Source organism: Brassica rapa, chromosome A02, assembly GCF_000309985.2.
Source record: "Brassica rapa cultivar Chiifu-401-42 chromosome A02, CAAS_Brap_v3.01, whole genome shotgun sequence".
Classification (NCBI taxonomy): Eukaryota; Viridiplantae; Streptophyta; class Magnoliopsida; order Brassicales; family Brassicaceae; genus Brassica; species Brassica rapa.
Window position 1 is genome coordinate 2969170 of NC_024796.2, and position 16445 is coordinate 2985614.

Below are 16445 nucleotides of genomic sequence, written 5' to 3' on the forward strand. Positions count from 1 at the left end.
TTGTCTAATGGTTTAAAACCTGGTTTGGACTTTGGCCTTTAGGGGTTTTAGTATTTTCAGATCAACTACATTGTGTTTCTCATGTATTAAGTTTTTTTTGTTTTGTACAAAAATGATTAGCAGCTTGTTTCATGTTTAATGTCTTGCTGTTTATGTTACCAGTAATGGTTATTCAAGTCGAAATGATAAGATATATCTCACTTAATATTAAACTAAGACCGTCAAATGTCCAAAGTCAAAAGCATGAAAACAGAAAAAAGTTTCCGAATTAAAGAAACAAGAGAAACATGGTAGCTCTTGTAAAAAGGGTGGACAATGGGTTTAGTATCAACTTAGGAGGCTTGACAATCATTGACTTTTTGTTTCTTCCTTTGGCTTCTTCGAAGTTGGGTCTGACAAAGTGGTTCCTTCCTTGGCTTCTTTGCAATAAAATCACCTAAAGCACTGCTTAAAGCACATGAAGTCAACAATGAAGCTCTCAACAAATCCACAGCCTGATTCATAAACACAGAATTTTCATCAAGTTCTTCCAACAAGTGCAAGATAATCAAATAACCGGGAAAACTAAGCATACATACATACCTCTGCTTTGCTGATGTCGATTTTTTGAACATCAATATCTTCTGCGTTGGTCTGCAACTTCTTAAGTAAGCAAACAGTAGAACAGGAGCTCATCGGTGTAATGACCAGATCATCTGACACCGTGAACTGTGTCTCTTTCTTCAAAAACCCGGAACAATGGGTTTGGTGATCGTTCCCATGGGATTTTGGATCCACCAAAGTCACAGGCACAAGTTTGTCATTACGATAATACGTAATCTTATTAGAGTCTCTAGTCAAGGCAAATATTGGAACTGGTTTGTTGACAAAGGAATATATGAACCGGTAGTAAACCGGTGGTTCAAGAGTGATGATACCAGGCAACTGCACCTGAAAACTATAAAAACAAGGGAGGACACCTTTGGAATCTGCTGATGCTGCTTTTGTTTCTTCATTAACAACACTCAAGTCCTTGAAGCTTCTGCACAAGTTTGCTAAGCAACCAAAAGTGATACTGTTTCCAGATATCTCCAATACAGATTCCAGTGAGACGGCAAGAAATGACAAGAGAAGCTCAACAAAATCTTCTCCGCACTCAACAAATAAAATCTTCATATCTTGATTCCTAACGACTGCGTTTATAGTTAAAACCTTCTCTGGTTCAGCCTCATCCTTCTTCTCCTCCATACATGGCCTTGACGTTTCATAAGACTTTGTCAAACCTTGTGGGCTTCCGTTGTTCAAGAAAGTCTCCGTCAAGGGAGCATTTGAGGAGAATACACACTGCAGCAAAGTCACGACCTGGTAGATCCAGATCAAAGACAAACTGTGAGGTAAGTAAAGCAAGTTAGGCAAGGCCGGTTGGCCCCAATGTTTTTTGAAAAAACTAACATAATTTGTAAAAACAAATTCTATTAAAATTCTTACTAAATCTTAGAACCGGCTCTTGTTAGAAGTATAATAAATAAATAAACGTAGAATTTTTTTTTTGTTTTTAGAGTCTAAAATTTTAACAGAGCCGCATGCATTGTAAAGCAGTTTTTTTATTTAAATCTAATTTACATTCTTTAAAAAAAACATAGAGAGAAGGGAGTGAGATTACCTCTTTGGAACCAATACCAACAAACTTCTCCCCGAGCTTACTAACATCAGCACACCCTAAGGATTTAAGCCTTTCCAAGACAAGACCAGTGGACTTAACTGCCACTTCCAAGTCATCAGTTATGATGAACGTAGTAGAGGCACCACCACCGCTGATAAATACTCCATTTTGCATGTTATCTGCAACTTTTAGTTGTGAATAATGAATCTCTTCCTTCATCAAGTTTCCACATCGACATCGAGTAGTGCTAAAGTTACTACACAACCTACAGTGCGAGAAGCTAGGACACTTAAAGTACTTCTCGCCCTCCGTAGGATTTATGTTGACCTTTAGCCTTTGGCACTGGACATCGCTGACACTCCTCGGACAAAGGAGCATCCGCTTACAGGCTTCGGTCTGAAAATTATCAATGCCCATATCCACAACACTTGTATAGAGGTTGTTAAAACAGCCAACACTCACGGGATGATCTTTATTATGCTTCTTAAACAACCTGGCGATTGTACCCATTGGCAGTGTTAAGAAACTGAAGAGAACGTCGAGAAAATCTTTACCGGCCTCAGCCAAAACAACCTTGTTCTTCTCTTCATCAATGACAAGTCTCAAATACACCTTTGCTTCTCCAGAACTTTCAGCCATTGTCGCGATTTTGGGGTAAGAATAAGGAAAGAGAGAAGAAAATATTTAAAAAGAACAAAGAGGCAAGAGTCAATATATAAACAAAGTGTCTGAAAATGAATAAAACAATTTAATACCAAGAAGCAACCCTTTAAGCTTCCCCATGAGCGCAGACTCGTAAACCAATACGTACTAACTAGAGTAGGATTGTTTTGTAGCCTGCACTTTAAATTTAGAAACCCCAAAAGCTACACTCGAAGACGACCCTTTGAGCTTCCACTTCACTGGAAGGCTAACATCTAGCTTCTTTTTAGCCATCGTTTATATAAGTGAAAACAGAAAAAAATCAAAAGGAGGAGCAACAATATAGAAAAAAACCAAGTCAGTCTGGTGACCAGATGTAGCAAGCAGCTGAGGTTTTGGGTTGAACAATGTGAATCTTTGCAGAATTTAAAATCAAGATGAACCATCAATAATATTAGTAGCTCTCTCCACTGTTCATATCTCTATCTTTGGTTTCTTTGAAATAGGGTTCAATATATCTTCCTTTACAAGCAAACTCCGAAAAACAGAGCTCAAAGCATTACATTTTATATTGACTGCGACCTCTATCCAGGATTAAACCAAGTTTTATTTTATAAATCAAGTTGCATTACATTTTGTTGTATTTAATTAACGGAAAAGCGAACAACTCCAAAGTGTGATTACAATAATAATCGAAGGAACAATACTTCCCGCCACCGCTATGGCCACCGTACCAACATGCAACGTCTTCATCATCTTTTCATTCATCACCAGAGTTTCTACTGTGAATCCACCACAATAGATTACTCAGAGAGTTCCCATCATCATGCCCTTTCAATCCTTTAACCTTCTCCATCGCTCCATCTTTGTCGTACATACTTTCCAAAGCATACAAAAATCCTTTCCACCCTTCTCCGACGCCGCCTTCTCTATCCAACGCAGGCAAAGTCCAATCCACGAGCTGCTTCGCGAATTTCACATCCGAGAACAGAATCTCCGACACAGGAAGTATCGGTAATAACTGGATTCCGAGGCGACATTCTTTCCATTCTTTTGGCGCGAACCATAAGCCACTGTCTCTCTTCGTCGACCATAATACCCCAACCACACGATTCTCCGCCGTGAAATCGCTCGGGTACAAAGTGTCGTCTTCTTTCACCTGCCACCACCACCAAGAAGAAAAATTAGTAAAGAAAATGGAATGGTTTTGGTTAGTTCGAACTTGGTAGACAATTTCTCAATCGAACCGAAGATAACCAATCAAATCCTAACCAAAAGAAAATTTGAACCGAATAGTATTCAATTTTCATTTTGGTTTATTTGTTTTATAGTGTAAATTTATAATAACTCATTATATATTTGTCTGTATTAAACATTTAGAGGCAAAACTACTCAAATTTATTTTTATTTTTCTTCTAAAATAAATTTATTATTCTTATATCTCTATATATGTAGGAGAAGATATAACATTTTTCTTCTATTGAGAAATTGTTATCTTAGAAAAATATATTTTAGTAAATTTTTTATCTATATTTTATTTTAAAGGAAAAATATCAAAATATATTAGAGATGGTTTGATCCAGTAAAATTGTAAACCAAATTAAAACCGAAGACACTAGTACACAATTAGGTTTTCATATCGAAATTCTCGGTTCGTTCGGTTCAAACCAACTTATCCAGTTCAATTCAATTCTACTCAGATATTCAAACATCCGTTACCTGCCACCACATCTTCGCGGCGTGAATCTCGAACGCCAAAACCGTCGAAGCAACCGCCGCCAGCTCTATATCACCATACGCCAACCCCAACAAAGCAGCAGAGTAATAACCGTTAACAGCCTCACTAGTACTCTCCTGATTCCTCCCGTCAGTAAACTCCGTCAACCCACCAGCCCATGAATGAAGCTTGAAAAAATCAAAACATCTCAAACGCGTATAAACCGAACTCGAACCCTTCTTCTTCCCAAGCGTCATGTAATCCGCCGCCAGAGCATAAACCTGAGGCCTATATTTCTTGCCCCACAAGTTATCGATTTTAACGAGCACAGCGATCGCGTACAGAAAGTAACCTAGATGATAGTGGTGGTCGTTGTAAATCCCGAACCCGAAGTCTCCTCCCGAGTCTCTAGAACCGAGCTTCGTGATCAGACCGCCATCGTAGAGGAACCCGTTCGGTCCGAAACTCCCGTCCAGCCACGGCTCGATCATGCTCTTTAAATAGTTTCGAATCTTCGGGATCACGTCGAGGTGGCAAACCTCTTCCGCGATTAAAACAAACCTCGCGGCACGCGCGATTAGTTTCCCGTAGAAGTACGACGCGCTCGTGACGTCAGCGGACGAGTCCAATGCGTCGACGTTTTGGACGAGGGCCGATATTATCTCCTCGCGGTGGTGATCTTCTTTGATTCCTTTGAGTGAGTGCCACGTCACTGGGATAGCGTCTGGTTTTAGAAGCCACGTGTCTCCTACGACGCCTACAAGATCTCCGTCGAGGCTTTTGTAACGGAAGTTGTCGAGAACGGTGGTTGATGATGAGGTTGATAAGAGCTTGAGGTGGAGAGGGTGAGCGAGCATGAGGAGGTCTCCGTAGCCTCTCTTCTGCCACGTGTACTCCATTTCAAACGGTTTCGTGAAGTCAGCGTCTCCTGAGACTGGGTAACAGACGCTGAACCGGTCGAGTATTGGTTCGGAGTCTTGATTTGAATCCGGTAAGACGACGAACCGGATTATACCGGAAAATCCACCGGTTGAGTTAATTTCGGAACCGGTTTTGACCAGGTTGATCGGGGAGGAGGAGTATATGAGCCATGTCTGGTTGTTGTTGAGCTTTACGGTGTACTTGGTTGATGACCTGTTACCGGAGAAGGATGAAACCGCGTGGGTTGTTGAGATTGTGATGGAGGAGTTGTTGGAGACGGAGCAGGTGACGAAGGGGCTTCCTCTGACGAGGAAGAATCTGAGGTTGGAGGAAAGGAAGTCTAGAGTGACGCCGAGGTCGCTGAAGGAAGAGATTAAGTGTGTTTTTCTTGAGTGCGGGTCGGGTCCATCCGACCCGGTGATGGTGATGTCGGAGGTGAAGGCTTTGTAGACGACAGCGGGGTTGTGAGTGAGAGATGGGTATGAGATGGAGAGAGACGAAGGGGAGGTTTTGATGAGGTAAGGGTGGAAGTTTTCGGGTTGGTCGCCGTTTTTGAGGGTGAAGTTTTGGAAGAATGAGTTTGTAGGGAGAGGGGAGGAGAGGAGTTCGTGGCTGAAGAAGCGAGATGGGTCGGGTAACACGGTTGAGTCGGATCTTGGGAAGAGATAAGGAGCGTTCGAGGAATCCATTTCTTGAAGAAGCAGAGATGTTGTAGGAGCCTAGGAGGAGTGGTGGTTCTGGTGGTGATTAAGGTTTGCTCTTGGGGGGGTTTTTAAAGGGTTTAGTGAGAAAGACTTTTGACTTTTCGCCTCACTAGTCAATAGGAGAGAGAGAGAGAAAGAGATAAATGAGGGATTTGGAAATTGGATTACCAAACAACAACATGGGTTATTTAATTAATAATGACACGGTCTTGACTCATAAGGTTTGTTTTTTTAGAAGAAAAATATAGAGGAGACTTTGTAAAATTATAAGACTAGATTACTTCCAGTTACAAGTTGGCTTAGATGAACAAAGTTAGTTTTACAAGCTAAGGTTTTGGGAACGTGCAGGAGAGTCTTGCTAGATGCTAATCCTACAGAATATACTGATTGATAGATGCCGAAATGAACCAAAAATTCACATCAATGAATGTGGTTTTGATAGGCAGTAGTTTGAAGAAATGTTATTTATATTTGTAACAAAAAAATGTTACCTTTAGTATCTTCAGTCGTATATGTGCTCGGTATTACAATGTTTGGTTTGGATTAGTTATCTAATAAAATTCCAAATTTTGGGAGATACCTGAGATTTTTTACTTGATGTTTGCTTAGTGAATGATTAAGAGGGGTTGCAAGCAAAGCATATTACAATGATGAAGAGGATTGTGTGTCGTATTTTAAGGTTCCTATTGAGTATGAAATGGATAAAAATCGTTTATTTGTTTATTTTTATACCACATGTGTATATTTTAATAAATGTTGCTTTCATTTTATATATTAATAACTATCACATTTCTTAATTGATAATTTAGATCTAGTTGTTATTTATTAATTTAACAATTTCCTCAAAGGAAAAAACAAAAAAAATATATAAAGGATTTATGGTTTTCCTAGTACGAACTCTACATTTTAAAATTCTGATTTGACAGAGAATAAGGAACGTATAATAAATAATATCCCATCATAAATTTCCTTCTATGTTTTGAAAGGCCTTTTAAAGGCCCATATATCATATATACGACGTCATTTTTCTTGTTCAGACCAAATTTAATACTGTACAAAACCGAACCAATGTGATAGTCTACGTGGAAGCTGTTACGCCACAAATATAGTGTACAGTTTGTTAATTTTTTAGTTAAAGGTCCCTTATTTAATTTTTGATTGTGTTAAGGCAATTTATAATTCTTTTGATCGATTGATTGCTTACACAAAGCTCCGTCGGTAACTCACTCATCTGTAGCCAGGGTTACTATGTTTAGGTCTCTGATTCGGGCACGATCACAGTCATCCTCTTCTCTGGTCACCATGTCGTGAGTTTCTCTTCTTCTAAGGCTCTTGAATTCCCTTTATTACATGATGTTCGTCGAATAAAGCATTGATCTTTGCGGGTTTACTTTTATCTCTATCGATAAAACGCTTTGATCAGTTGTATTGATTTTCATTTCTTTTTGGGGCATTGGCTGAGTGAGGCTCTGTCCCAGTTGTTTTTTGGGCATAGCTACTTTGTGATTTGATTGATTATGATGATCCTTATTGGGTCTCTCTGTGACAGTTCAATCACTCAGAGAGGAAATTCAAGGCCTTTGACTGAAGCTGCTGGTTCACATTCTAGAGATAAGGTGAAAAGATCATACCTTTTGATACACTATCTACTCTCTCTGCTCTCTGAATTTTGAGATTGTTACTTTTTGTCTTGAAATGCAGATATTGGTTTTGGGAGGAAATGGTTATGTAGGTTCACATATATGCAAGGAGGCACTCAGACAAGGTTTCTCTGTATCCAGTCTTAGCAGGTAATCCTTCTTGTTGTTTTAAACCTGATTGTTGCTCATAGACCTTCTCTACATAACTCTCTTCATTGTTATTAGGTCAGGAAGATCTTCCCTGCATGATTCATGGGCCAATGATGTTACCTGGCATCAAGGTATTCTCTCTCAAAACACATTTCACTTTGTTCATCATTTTAGAAGCAAAAAGACATCAATGAATGACATGATTTTCTGATTTTTTCCTACTGAAACAAATAGGTGATTTGCTTGCACCGGAGTCTCTGAAGCCTGCATTAGAGGGAATAACATCTGTGGTAATTAATTAATTAATAAATCTTGTTAAAAAGTGACTATCCTTTTCAACCAGCATCTCATAATGGAAGAGTTGTGCAGATCTCATGCGTTGGTGGTTTCGGTTCCAACTCACAAATGGTCCGAATCAACGGAACTGCAAACATCAATGCTGTTAAAGCTGCTGCTGAGGGAGGTCAGATGTTTTCTTTGTTTGAATTATTTAGTTGTCCACAACAACAATATAGATACTGACAAGAGAAAGAAGCTTGCCATGTTATGTTTCAGGTGTGAAGAGGTTTGTGTATATATCAGCTGCTGATTATGGTGTAATAAATAACTTGATTCGAGGCTATTTCCAAGGGAAGGTACTATCTTCTTCTTCAGTCTTCTTGGCTTAGTTCTTAGTTAAATCATATGTCATTGAATACATCTATCAATCTATTTGTAGAGAGCAACTGAAGCTGAGATTTTGGATAAATTCGGAAACAGAGGTGTGCATATCTTGTCACTTTAATTTTAAAACTCATTTGCTATATAATGTGTATTCTTCACTGATTAAGCCTGTGTTTTGTTTTCCTCTTGGTTTCTTAGGAACGGTTCTGAGGCCAGGATTCATACACGGGACACGTCAGGTTGGTAGCATAAAGCTGCCACTTAGTCTCATTGGAGCTCCTCTCGAAATGGTAGAAGAATATTTTTTTGTTGCATCAATCTTTGATTGTTCTGTGACAATATTTTGACCAAAACATATTTTATTATTACAGGTTTTGAAGCTGTTCCCAAAAGAAGTGACGAAAATTCCTCTGATCGGACCGCTTTTAATACCCCCGGTTAGTGTCAAGTCCGTGGCGGGAACTGCGGTGAAAGCTGCAGTTGATCCAGAGTTTGCGTCTGGAGTCGTTGATGTTTACCAGATTCTTCAACACAAGACGACTCCATCTTAAACAAATGTTTTGTCCTAGTTTATGTTTCTACGGAATTGGTTTAACTGTTTGGAAACATTGAATCAAATGTAACAAACCACGTACGGTCTTATGTTCTGCCACCAATAAACTATGTACGACTTTTGGGATATTATTACAAAAGGGGAATTTTTTTTTTTTTTTTGAAAATGAGGCAGCTTGAAACATCATGCTATTAAACCAACCGGTTAAACCAGATTGAACTATAACCGGTATTCAATTTCTGGTTTACGTTTTCTCGGGGGAGAAAAGTAAAAGGAAGCTAATTTGCTTTTCCCTGGGATAAAGTCTGTAGCTTTGGGTAACATCTCTCGAACGTCTTGTCTTCTTAAAAAAACGCGTATGAGCTAGCGCTATCGATTGTGATGTGATCTCCAACGTCTTCGTTCTCTCTCTCTCTTCCTTTGAAGTCTTCTCTTCATCGTTTCTTCAGATATCAATTTTCATTGCCTAAAAATTGAGAAACTTGGAGTTCGTAAAACTCCTTTGATCCTCCCGAAAATCGAGGTTTTGGATACGACCCTTTTGAATCTGACATCGGAATGTTGGTGGGTTTCGTTCAAGTTTCTGTCTTTCTGTCTGAATCGTCTTTTTGTCGTCTCCTAGTATGAATAACTGATATAAGCTAATCTCTTGTTCAGCATTTTTGCGTATATTTGCATTATGTATATATATCATCACTATTGATTGAAATTCTAACTACGAATACCCTTTAGAATGATATTGAGATCAAAGCTTCAACGATCTTAAATAATTATAATCTGGATTTTGAGTAGAGCTTTTAGGGTCTGATTGATCTGTGTTTGTGTTTACTTCTTTTCTGCATAATGATTTGCAGCTTTGGTTGCTTGGTCTCACAATGTTGTAAATGGGGAGATTATTTTTGAGTTTGTGATTTAACTTTAACCAATATTTGGTCTTTTCCAGCTTAGTTAAATGGAAAAGAAGAAAACAGATGACAGTGAACCTGTCCCTGTCATTGCACCGGTTGATAGATTTGGGTTTCTGAAGCAAGAACAAGGCAACTCTCCTCATCGTTTCATTAAAACCAGATCATCTACCAACTATGAAAAGTATGTCTCAATTGGTATTTGTTTGATAAATCAGTATATTTGACCTTTAATTGTTTTAGGGAGGAGAGAAGGGTGACGAAATGGAGGAAGATGATAGGAGCTGGAGGCAGTGACTGGAAGCATTACCTCAGAAGAAAACCTCACGTTGTCAAAAGGCGGATTCGAAAAGGCATCCCTGACTGCTTAAGGGGCCTAGTCTGGCAGCTGATCTCCGGAAGCAGAGACCTTTTGCTCATGAACCCCGGTGTTTATGAGGTTAGTCTCATAATCTCCTGTGTGTTGTATTAATACTTGTTTTTGATTCTGATATCTTTCTTTGGCTTTTATTGTTAGCAACTGGTGGTCTATGAGACGTCTGCATCAGAACTAGATATCATTAGGGACATATCTCGCACCTTCCCATCACATGTTTTCTTCCAGAAGAGACATGGACCAGGCCAAAGATCATTATACAATGTTTTAAAAGCTTACTCTGTCTATGACAGAGATGTTGGATACGTTCAGGGAATGGGGTTTGTAGCTGGTTTGTTGCTTCTGTATATGAGCGAAGAAGATGCGTTTTGGTTATTAGTTGCGTTGCTCAAAGGAGCTGTTCACTCTCCAATGGAAGGATTGTATCAGGTGAGAGACTCTTTCTTTACTTAGCTACTTGCCTCTTTAATTACTCTAGTTTGAAAGTGATAGAGCTGCTTTAGTTCATTGAAGGATAGTAAGAAAATGAACATAAAGTCAAATATATATAAAACAAAATACTTTCCTTCATGAATTAGTTTATGACTGCTTTTTATAAAATTCTCTGCCGATTATTCTGCAGACTTTTTTTTTATTCTGATTAGTGTCTTCAAGAGTAGTGATTAATTCTCTGTGATTAAATATGATTATTAATGATGTATTTGAGTTGTGTGTAAATGTAGGCAGGGCTTCCTCTTGTACAGAAGTATCTGTTACAGTTTGATCAGTTGGTAAGAGAGCTAATGCCGAAGCTAGGAGAACATTTCACTCAAGAAATGATCAATCCCAGTATGTATGCAAGCCAATGGTTCATAACAGTCTTCTCCTACTCGTTTCCTTTCCACTCAGCTCTAAGAATCTGGGATGTGTTTCTAGCTGAGGTAAAATCAACATCTTTATAATCTTTTTTTTTTCAGTTTTGGTTTTGGATTATTTATTTTTCAGTTTTGGATTATTTATGTGTTTTATTTTCTCCAGTTTTGTTGCATCATTTCTTTGTTTTTTATTGGTGGGTGTAGGGTATAAATATTGTGTTCAAAGTGGGGTTAGCATTGTTGAAGCACTGCCATGATGATTTGGTGAAGTTGCCATTTGAGGAACTTATGCATGCTTTGAGGAACTTTCCTGAAGATGCCATGGATCCTGATACTTTGCTTCCTTTGGCTTACTCCATCAAGGTTCTTGTCTTTTCTCTTTTATGAATCAACAAGCTAATGAAGTTAATGGGTTGTGACTTGTGGACACAAAAAAAAGATGCTTGAATCTTTATTCTTGTTATGAATCTCCAGGTAGCAAAGCGTTTGGAAGAGATGAAACAGGATGGTGAGAAGGCTGTAGCTAAACCGGCTCAAACGGTCAACCCGGTTCAGCAATAGTGTTTGAGCCCCCAGGGTCTGTTAATTGTGGATTTCATTCAGTTTCATTCTCTTTTTGCAACTCACGTGTGAAGAAAGTATAGTTGTTTTTTATTTATTTCTTCTCTACTAGAATTTATATTCCAAGAAAATCAAACTTTCTTGTTTCTCCTTTCTTTTTTTGACATGATTTTTTTGTGTGTGTAACATGCTTCTGTAACGTCTAAATGTATTTCATATTTTAAAAGTTTAAATGTAATTGTGAAAACAGATCTATGAGAAACTCTTATATGATTTCAGTTTGGTTAAACCCGTTTGTTAGGATCCGCAAAACAAGGTTTCTCGATGTTGAATTCAAATTTGAATCTTACTCTTCTTTCTATCCATCTAAAGTCCTACCTCAATGGAACATGGGCAGGTGATTCACTGATTTGCTCGAGGCAAAGATAACTTTTACGTCAAGTAACAAAATATCTAATTGTTATCTACATTAACACTGCAACAACCTTTCACTCCTAATCTCTTCTTTCTTCAACGTCTGGATAAGGTTTTGTTTCAAGCTTTTTTTGGTTACCTGAATCATTTTGGATCTCTGGTGAGTTACTTCTGTTACTATGTAAGCATCTATTGATGACAATTGCTCAATTGAATCCTAACAAACAGTTTTTTTTTTGTTTTTTTTCAGAAAATGATTAAAGACGTGATGGAGGCTTTACGTTTTGCATGGTCACCTAGTTCTTGGGACATGTTTCTTTGGAGTATCGGTCTCTTTTCTTCCTACTTGAAATTGCTTAGAGCAAGTATCTTTGGCTCAAAATCTATTCCCATTTCTAGCTCCATCGTACAAAAGATTGGATCTTCAAGACCTATTTGTGTTGTTACTGGTGTAAGTAAATAATCAGTGTCTCATTAGACCATTTCCTAATTAATGGATATTTTTTATGTTTTGCGTTTTGGTTCTATATGAGTATGAACTAGTGTTGTTTTTTTAATTGAAGGTTACTTCTGGGATTGGTAAGGCCACTGCATTTGCTCTTGCAGAGAAGGGCTACCATGTTGTTCTTGGTAATGCATTGCTTCCTAAAGTGTTTAATGTATCTGTATTCTTCTTCATTTAATGTGGTGGCATCTTTCTTAATTTATTTTCAGTTGGAAGGTCTCCTCAGCTTCTTTCAGAGGTTATTTAACATTCTTTTTTTTGTTTTTTTTTCTTTCTTTTGATGCACGAATCATTTTTTGACTTATGACAGACTTTAAAAGAAATAAAGAGCAAGAACAAAGATGCACAACTCAAATCTTTCGTAGTTGACATGTCTTGTTTTTCATCAATCTTCAATTTTAAAGACTCTCTAGAGAAATGGCTCTCGGACGCAGAGTTACATCCTTCAATTCAGCTTTTAGTGAACAATGCTGGGATCATGGCAATTTCTAGTCGACCAACCAATGAAGGTTATGACAGGTAAGTCTTATTTTCATCAGACATGGATATGCTCAAAATATATATGGAACTATGATTTGAATATCTAAAACTGTTTCAGGGTGATGGCTACAAACTATATTGGTCCATTTACTATGACCAAACTCCTTTTGCCACTTCTGGAAAACAGCTCTGTGCCTTCACGGGTCGTGAACGTTGTATCTTTCACACATCGCTATGGTGAATATATAGCGTCATAATTCACCTATCATGAGAGTCCAGCTAAGTGAAACTGATAATCTTGTTTCATGGCTATGTAGCTTCTATTGGTAAGGTTGACAAGGATTATGTAACTGGAAAACATTTTACGACATACAATCAATATCCTCATGCTCATGTCTACGAGTATTCTAAATGTAAGTTCAAAACAATATTCATTTATATAGTTTTGTATTCTTCCTTGCGAACTGATGAGTTTATGTTTCTTGAATAGTATGCCTTCTACTTTTCTCATATGAGTTGCACAGACAGCTTCGCCTCAAAGATGATTCACACCATGTCTCTGTTATGTATGCATCCTTCCTATATTGTCTTAATCTGTTACTCTTTTTTTTTGAAACACAATCTGTTACTCTCTTTCTCTCTCTTTTTCGCTGTTTAAAGATTATGTTTTCCTTGATAAATGCAGAGCTGCAGATCCTGGATTTGTGAAAACAAATCTAATGCGCGAGTATCCTAAATATGTATCTGCTTTTGCGTTTCTCTCCTTCAAACTTGTTGGCCTCCTCCAAACCCCTGATGAAGGAGCTCGATCTTCCGTTGATGCAGCTTTAGCTCCATCAGTTAAGAAAACACGTTAAATTTGTCTTATAATTATATGATTGGCCAATAAAGTTAAACCACTAATAATAAGTTTAAATAGTTTTAAAAAAATAAAAATTATAATTATTAAATAAAAGAAAATTTATAGAGAAAATATTTTGCGAACAAATTTTGCCAAAACATTTATTTATGAGGAATGAAAGTAGTATATATCAATATGGAACTGTTCTAAGTGTCTTCATCTTCTACTTATGTAGGAAACATCAGGTGTTTACTATTTTGGAGGAAAAGGAAGGACCATTAAATCGTCAAAAGCTTCTAGAGATCCCAAACTTGGTAAACAACTTTGGGAAACTTCTTGTGGTTTGTTCGATCAGTTGCAATCATACAACGACTAAGTCAAAGACTCGCTTCAAGATCATTAACATCTTATTATATAGTGGCCTAAATTATCTCTGTTTTTATTGTTATTTCTACTCAACTAGTAATAATAAGCAGCACATTTTAAGATTCATGTGTTAAATACAGTAAATGGTGATACGCATGGTTCATAAAATGCTAGCTCTTTTAAAGTTTACATAAACTAAAATTCTTGATGTATCAGTACTTTCTCCCAAAATGTTAATTCTTTTAAAGTTTACATAAACTAAAATTCTTGATGTATCAGTACTTTCTCCCAAAATGTTAGCTCTTTTAGTATAGCCTCAGGACTGGAGGGGATAAAAGTGAATATATTCAATATAGTTTTTCGTAAAGCCGTCTACGTTTATTCTAACCGAACAAACAGAACAATTAACGTGTTTTCGAGTGTGAATGGTACTTATCGTAAATCTATACTTAAGTTTAGTCATGATATTCTTGTGATCTATATCAATATGTCTCTTGTAAGAGAGCTTCTACACTTGTATACGTTGATATTCGGTGTAATTTGTCTTTTTCTTTCTCAGTGTTTTATACGTTTTTTTTAGAACTTGTTTTCTCAAAGACATATACTTAATGCAACACAGTTGAACGTGGGTGTTTTTGCTTCCCAATAGTTCATTCTACTTAATAAAAGTTCGTTCTATAAAGGATTTTGTTGCCGTGGACACTTTTTGTTCTGAACATCTCATTTTTTGCTTGAAATATTTTACTTTCTCTTAACACATTTGTTTTAAAATAGTTAAATCATGTGTTTAACATGGTTCCTATTCGTTCTCTTTTGATAAAGATTCGATGAGTTTTTTAATTTAGTAATAAAAACGAAATATTTGGCAAACGCATATGCAAAATTAACAAACCCCACGTTACATATTTCTATTTACAGCCATAGACTTGGCCCTAATATCTCTATATCTATCAGAGATATTTTTTAAAGACTTGTCTTATTCTCTTTAAAGATAATAACTAAAAAAGAAACAGAGGCGAGAGAACCACACACAAAGAGTTATAATATCCTCAATCTCTCTCAAAATTGACACGTGAAGTCCTAGATGACCAATTAAAAGCTACCGACATAAGGCAAAACTGATCGTACCACTACCGGTTGCCCACGTGATTTGAGTGTACAAGTAATAAGCACCACAGAAGTATCCGTGTAGCCTATAAATACAAACCCTAAGCTGACATCTCCTCTCACCAATCAAAACACAAAAAACACAACAAAACTCAATAAATAAACAAATGGCAGACAACAAGCAGAGCTTCCAAGCCGGTCAAGCCGCTGGTCGTGCTGAGGTCTCTTTCTCTCTTTAACTCTCTGATCAAATGCAGTTGCTGCGGTTAAACAATCACACTTTATAAAATAAAGAGAAGTTATTTATATTTTCTTGAACCAAGTAAATGAATGTATTTTGACCAAAAAAAAAAGAAGTAAATGAATGTATTAATTGATTTCGTGTGGACAATGGTGTGTAAATATAGGAGAAGGGTAATGTGCTGATGGACAAGGTCAAGGATGCTGCTACCGCAGCTGGAGCGTCTGCGCAAACCGTAAGCGATCTACCCCATGATATATAAATAAACATACGTCTCTACTCTCTACTGTACATGTTCGTAGATCTCATATCTTTTTATGCTGTTCTAACATGTATTTACGTTTATAGGCGGGACAGAAGATAACGGAGGCGGCAGGGGGAGCCGTTAATCTCGTGAAGGAGAAGACCGGCATGAACAAGTAGCCCCATTGGAAACAAAATTGGGAGTTATAGTTTCCCTTTTTAATATTAATCGTTGTGGTTTTAAATAAAAATTGGGTGTTCTAATTGATCTTCACCGTAGTTCTTGTTGTTGTTGTTTTTAGTGTTTGAAGTAATGTTTTCAACCTTCAGGTGTATGTCTTGATGTTTATGTACTTAGTTTCCCGTTAATGAACATCTAATTTAAGCTTCAAGTCCAACAATGTATCTTATTTTTATTCTTTTTCTTTAACGCTGAATAATATTAGCAAGTTTCAGTTTCTGATTAAATCGAATTATTCCGTAAACACACAAGCTAAAGAAACCGGTGGAAGCACCGTAGCCTACTGGTTAAGGTTTAAAGGTTTCTACACCCAGATCTGGGGTTCGAATCCCAGACTATGCAATTTATTGCAGATTACAAGAAATCCAGGTTTCAAGTCCCGGAGAGAACGGTTTATTAAACAATTATGCAGACTACAGAGGAAAGGCTTGCAAGAGATCTTCAACATGGTGCAAGTAAAATCTCGTCAGGCGTGGATCTTCATAGGACGGCTCAGGTGATGCAGTTAGGCGTAGGTCTTCATAAGGCAGGTAGTATTGCCGGTTGTCGAATCGTCTATGTAATCTTTCCTATATCATAATTGTAAAATCATAATAAATCAGCGTTAAAAAAAAAAAAAAAACCGTACTTCAAATTAGAGAAAACAATTCTTAAAAAATTTCCAAGGCATTGCGGACAT

The 16445-nt window shown here is 37.3% G+C and overlaps 5 protein-coding genes and 1 pseudogene across 5 annotated transcripts; 4 read left to right on the top strand and 2 right to left on the bottom strand.

The window, feature by feature from the left end:
* Nucleotides 1-69: 69 nt before the first annotated feature.
* LOC103851011 lies at nt 70-2621 on the bottom strand (annotated as a pseudogene).
* Nucleotides 2622-2876: 255 nt separating this feature from the next.
* Nucleotides 2877-6431, bottom strand: LOC103851012 (probable endo-1,3(4)-beta-glucanase ARB_01444). The gene is made up of 2 exons (XM_009127826.3): nt 4004-6431; nt 2877-3443 (listed from the first exon to the last, which is right to left on the bottom strand). Exons 1-2 carry the CDS (start codon nt 5609-5611, stop codon nt 3045-3047), a joined length of 2007 nt encoding a protein of 668 aa, XP_009126074.2. The 5' UTR covers nt 5612-6431; the 3' UTR covers nt 2877-3044.
* A 247-nt stretch (nt 6432-6678) lies between these two features.
* LOC103851013 (uncharacterized protein At1g32220, chloroplastic) lies at nt 6679-8789 on the top strand. The gene is made up of 10 exons (XM_009127827.3): nt 6679-6933; nt 7176-7242; nt 7328-7416; nt 7492-7547; nt 7651-7706; nt 7786-7879; nt 7972-8051; nt 8135-8177; nt 8278-8369; nt 8451-8789. The coding sequence occupies exons 1-10, from the start codon at nt 6875-6877 to the stop codon at nt 8628-8630; spliced, it is 816 nt and encodes a 271-aa protein (XP_009126075.1). The 5' UTR covers nt 6679-6874; the 3' UTR covers nt 8631-8789.
* A 146-nt stretch (nt 8790-8935) lies between these two features.
* Nucleotides 8936-11583, top strand: LOC103851015 (TBC1 domain family member 10B). The gene is made up of 8 exons (XM_033284198.1): nt 8936-9026; nt 9068-9196; nt 9576-9721; nt 9781-9976; nt 10055-10342; nt 10636-10833; nt 10972-11130; nt 11242-11583. Exons 3-8 carry the CDS (start codon nt 9585-9587, stop codon nt 11326-11328), a joined length of 1065 nt encoding a protein of 354 aa, XP_033140089.1. The 5' UTR covers nt 8936-9026; nt 9068-9196; nt 9576-9584; the 3' UTR covers nt 11329-11583.
* A 245-nt stretch (nt 11584-11828) lies between these two features.
* On the top strand, nt 11829-14058 carry LOC103851014 (dehydrogenase/reductase SDR family member on chromosome X). Its single transcript, XM_018656983.2, has 10 exons — nt 11829-11902; nt 11993-12193; nt 12306-12372; nt 12457-12485; nt 12558-12766; nt 12846-12964; nt 13045-13140; nt 13218-13293; nt 13413-13566; nt 13804-14058. The coding sequence occupies exons 2-10, from the start codon at nt 11996-11998 to the stop codon at nt 13942-13944; spliced, it is 1089 nt and encodes a 362-aa protein (XP_018512499.1). The 5' UTR covers nt 11829-11902; nt 11993-11995; the 3' UTR covers nt 13945-14058.
* A 1039-nt stretch (nt 14059-15097) lies between these two features.
* On the top strand, nt 15098-15923 carry LOC103851016 (stress-induced protein KIN2). Its single transcript, XM_009127831.3, has 3 exons — nt 15098-15262; nt 15449-15517; nt 15631-15923. The coding sequence occupies exons 1-3, from the start codon at nt 15209-15211 to the stop codon at nt 15703-15705; spliced, it is 198 nt and encodes a 65-aa protein (XP_009126079.1). The 5' UTR covers nt 15098-15208; the 3' UTR covers nt 15706-15923.
* Nucleotides 15924-16445: the final 522 nt, after the last annotated feature.

Bases quoted from the DNA above. Each gene is read 5' to 3' on its own strand.
- LOC103851012 (XM_009127826.3), bottom strand. From the start codon at position 5,611: ATGGATTCCTCGAACGCTCCTTATCTCTTCCCAAGATCCGACTCAACC. The intron at 3,444-4,003 runs GTAACGGATGTT...TGGTGGTGGCAG, and splicing joins CCGCGAAGATGTGGTGGCAG to GTGAAAGAAGACGACACTTT.
- LOC103851013 (XM_009127827.3), top strand. From the start codon at position 6,875: ATGTTTAGGTCTCTGATTCGGGCACGATCACAGTCATCCTCTTCTCTG. The intron at 7,243-7,327 runs GTGAAAAGATCA...CTTGAAATGCAG, and splicing joins GTTCACATTCTAGAGATAAG to ATATTGGTTTTGGGAGGAAA. The intron at 8,052-8,134 runs GTACTATCTTCT...ATCTATTTGTAG, and splicing joins GAGGCTATTTCCAAGGGAAG to AGAGCAACTGAAGCTGAGAT.
- LOC103851015 (XM_033284198.1), top strand. From the start codon at position 9,585: ATGGAAAAGAAGAAAACAGATGACAGTGAACCTGTCCCTGTCATTGCA. The intron at 10,834-10,971 runs GTAAAATCAACA...TGGTGGGTGTAG, and splicing joins GGGATGTGTTTCTAGCTGAG to GGTATAAATATTGTGTTCAA. The intron at 11,131-11,241 runs GTTCTTGTCTTT...ATGAATCTCCAG, and splicing joins CTTTGGCTTACTCCATCAAG to GTAGCAAAGCGTTTGGAAGA.
- LOC103851014 (XM_018656983.2), top strand. From the start codon at position 11,996: ATGATTAAAGACGTGATGGAGGCTTTACGTTTTGCATGGTCACCTAGT. The intron at 12,194-12,305 runs GTAAGTAAATAA...TTTTAATTGAAG, and splicing joins CTATTTGTGTTGTTACTGGT to GTTACTTCTGGGATTGGTAA. The intron at 12,373-12,456 runs GTAATGCATTGC...ATTTATTTTCAG, and splicing joins GGGCTACCATGTTGTTCTTG to TTGGAAGGTCTCCTCAGCTT.
- LOC103851016 (XM_009127831.3), top strand. From the start codon at position 15,209: ATGGCAGACAACAAGCAGAGCTTCCAAGCCGGTCAAGCCGCTGGTCGT. The intron at 15,263-15,448 runs GTCTCTTTCTCT...GTGTAAATATAG, and splicing joins AAGCCGCTGGTCGTGCTGAG to GAGAAGGGTAATGTGCTGAT. The intron at 15,518-15,630 runs GTAAGCGATCTA...TTACGTTTATAG, and splicing joins CTGGAGCGTCTGCGCAAACC to GCGGGACAGAAGATAACGGA.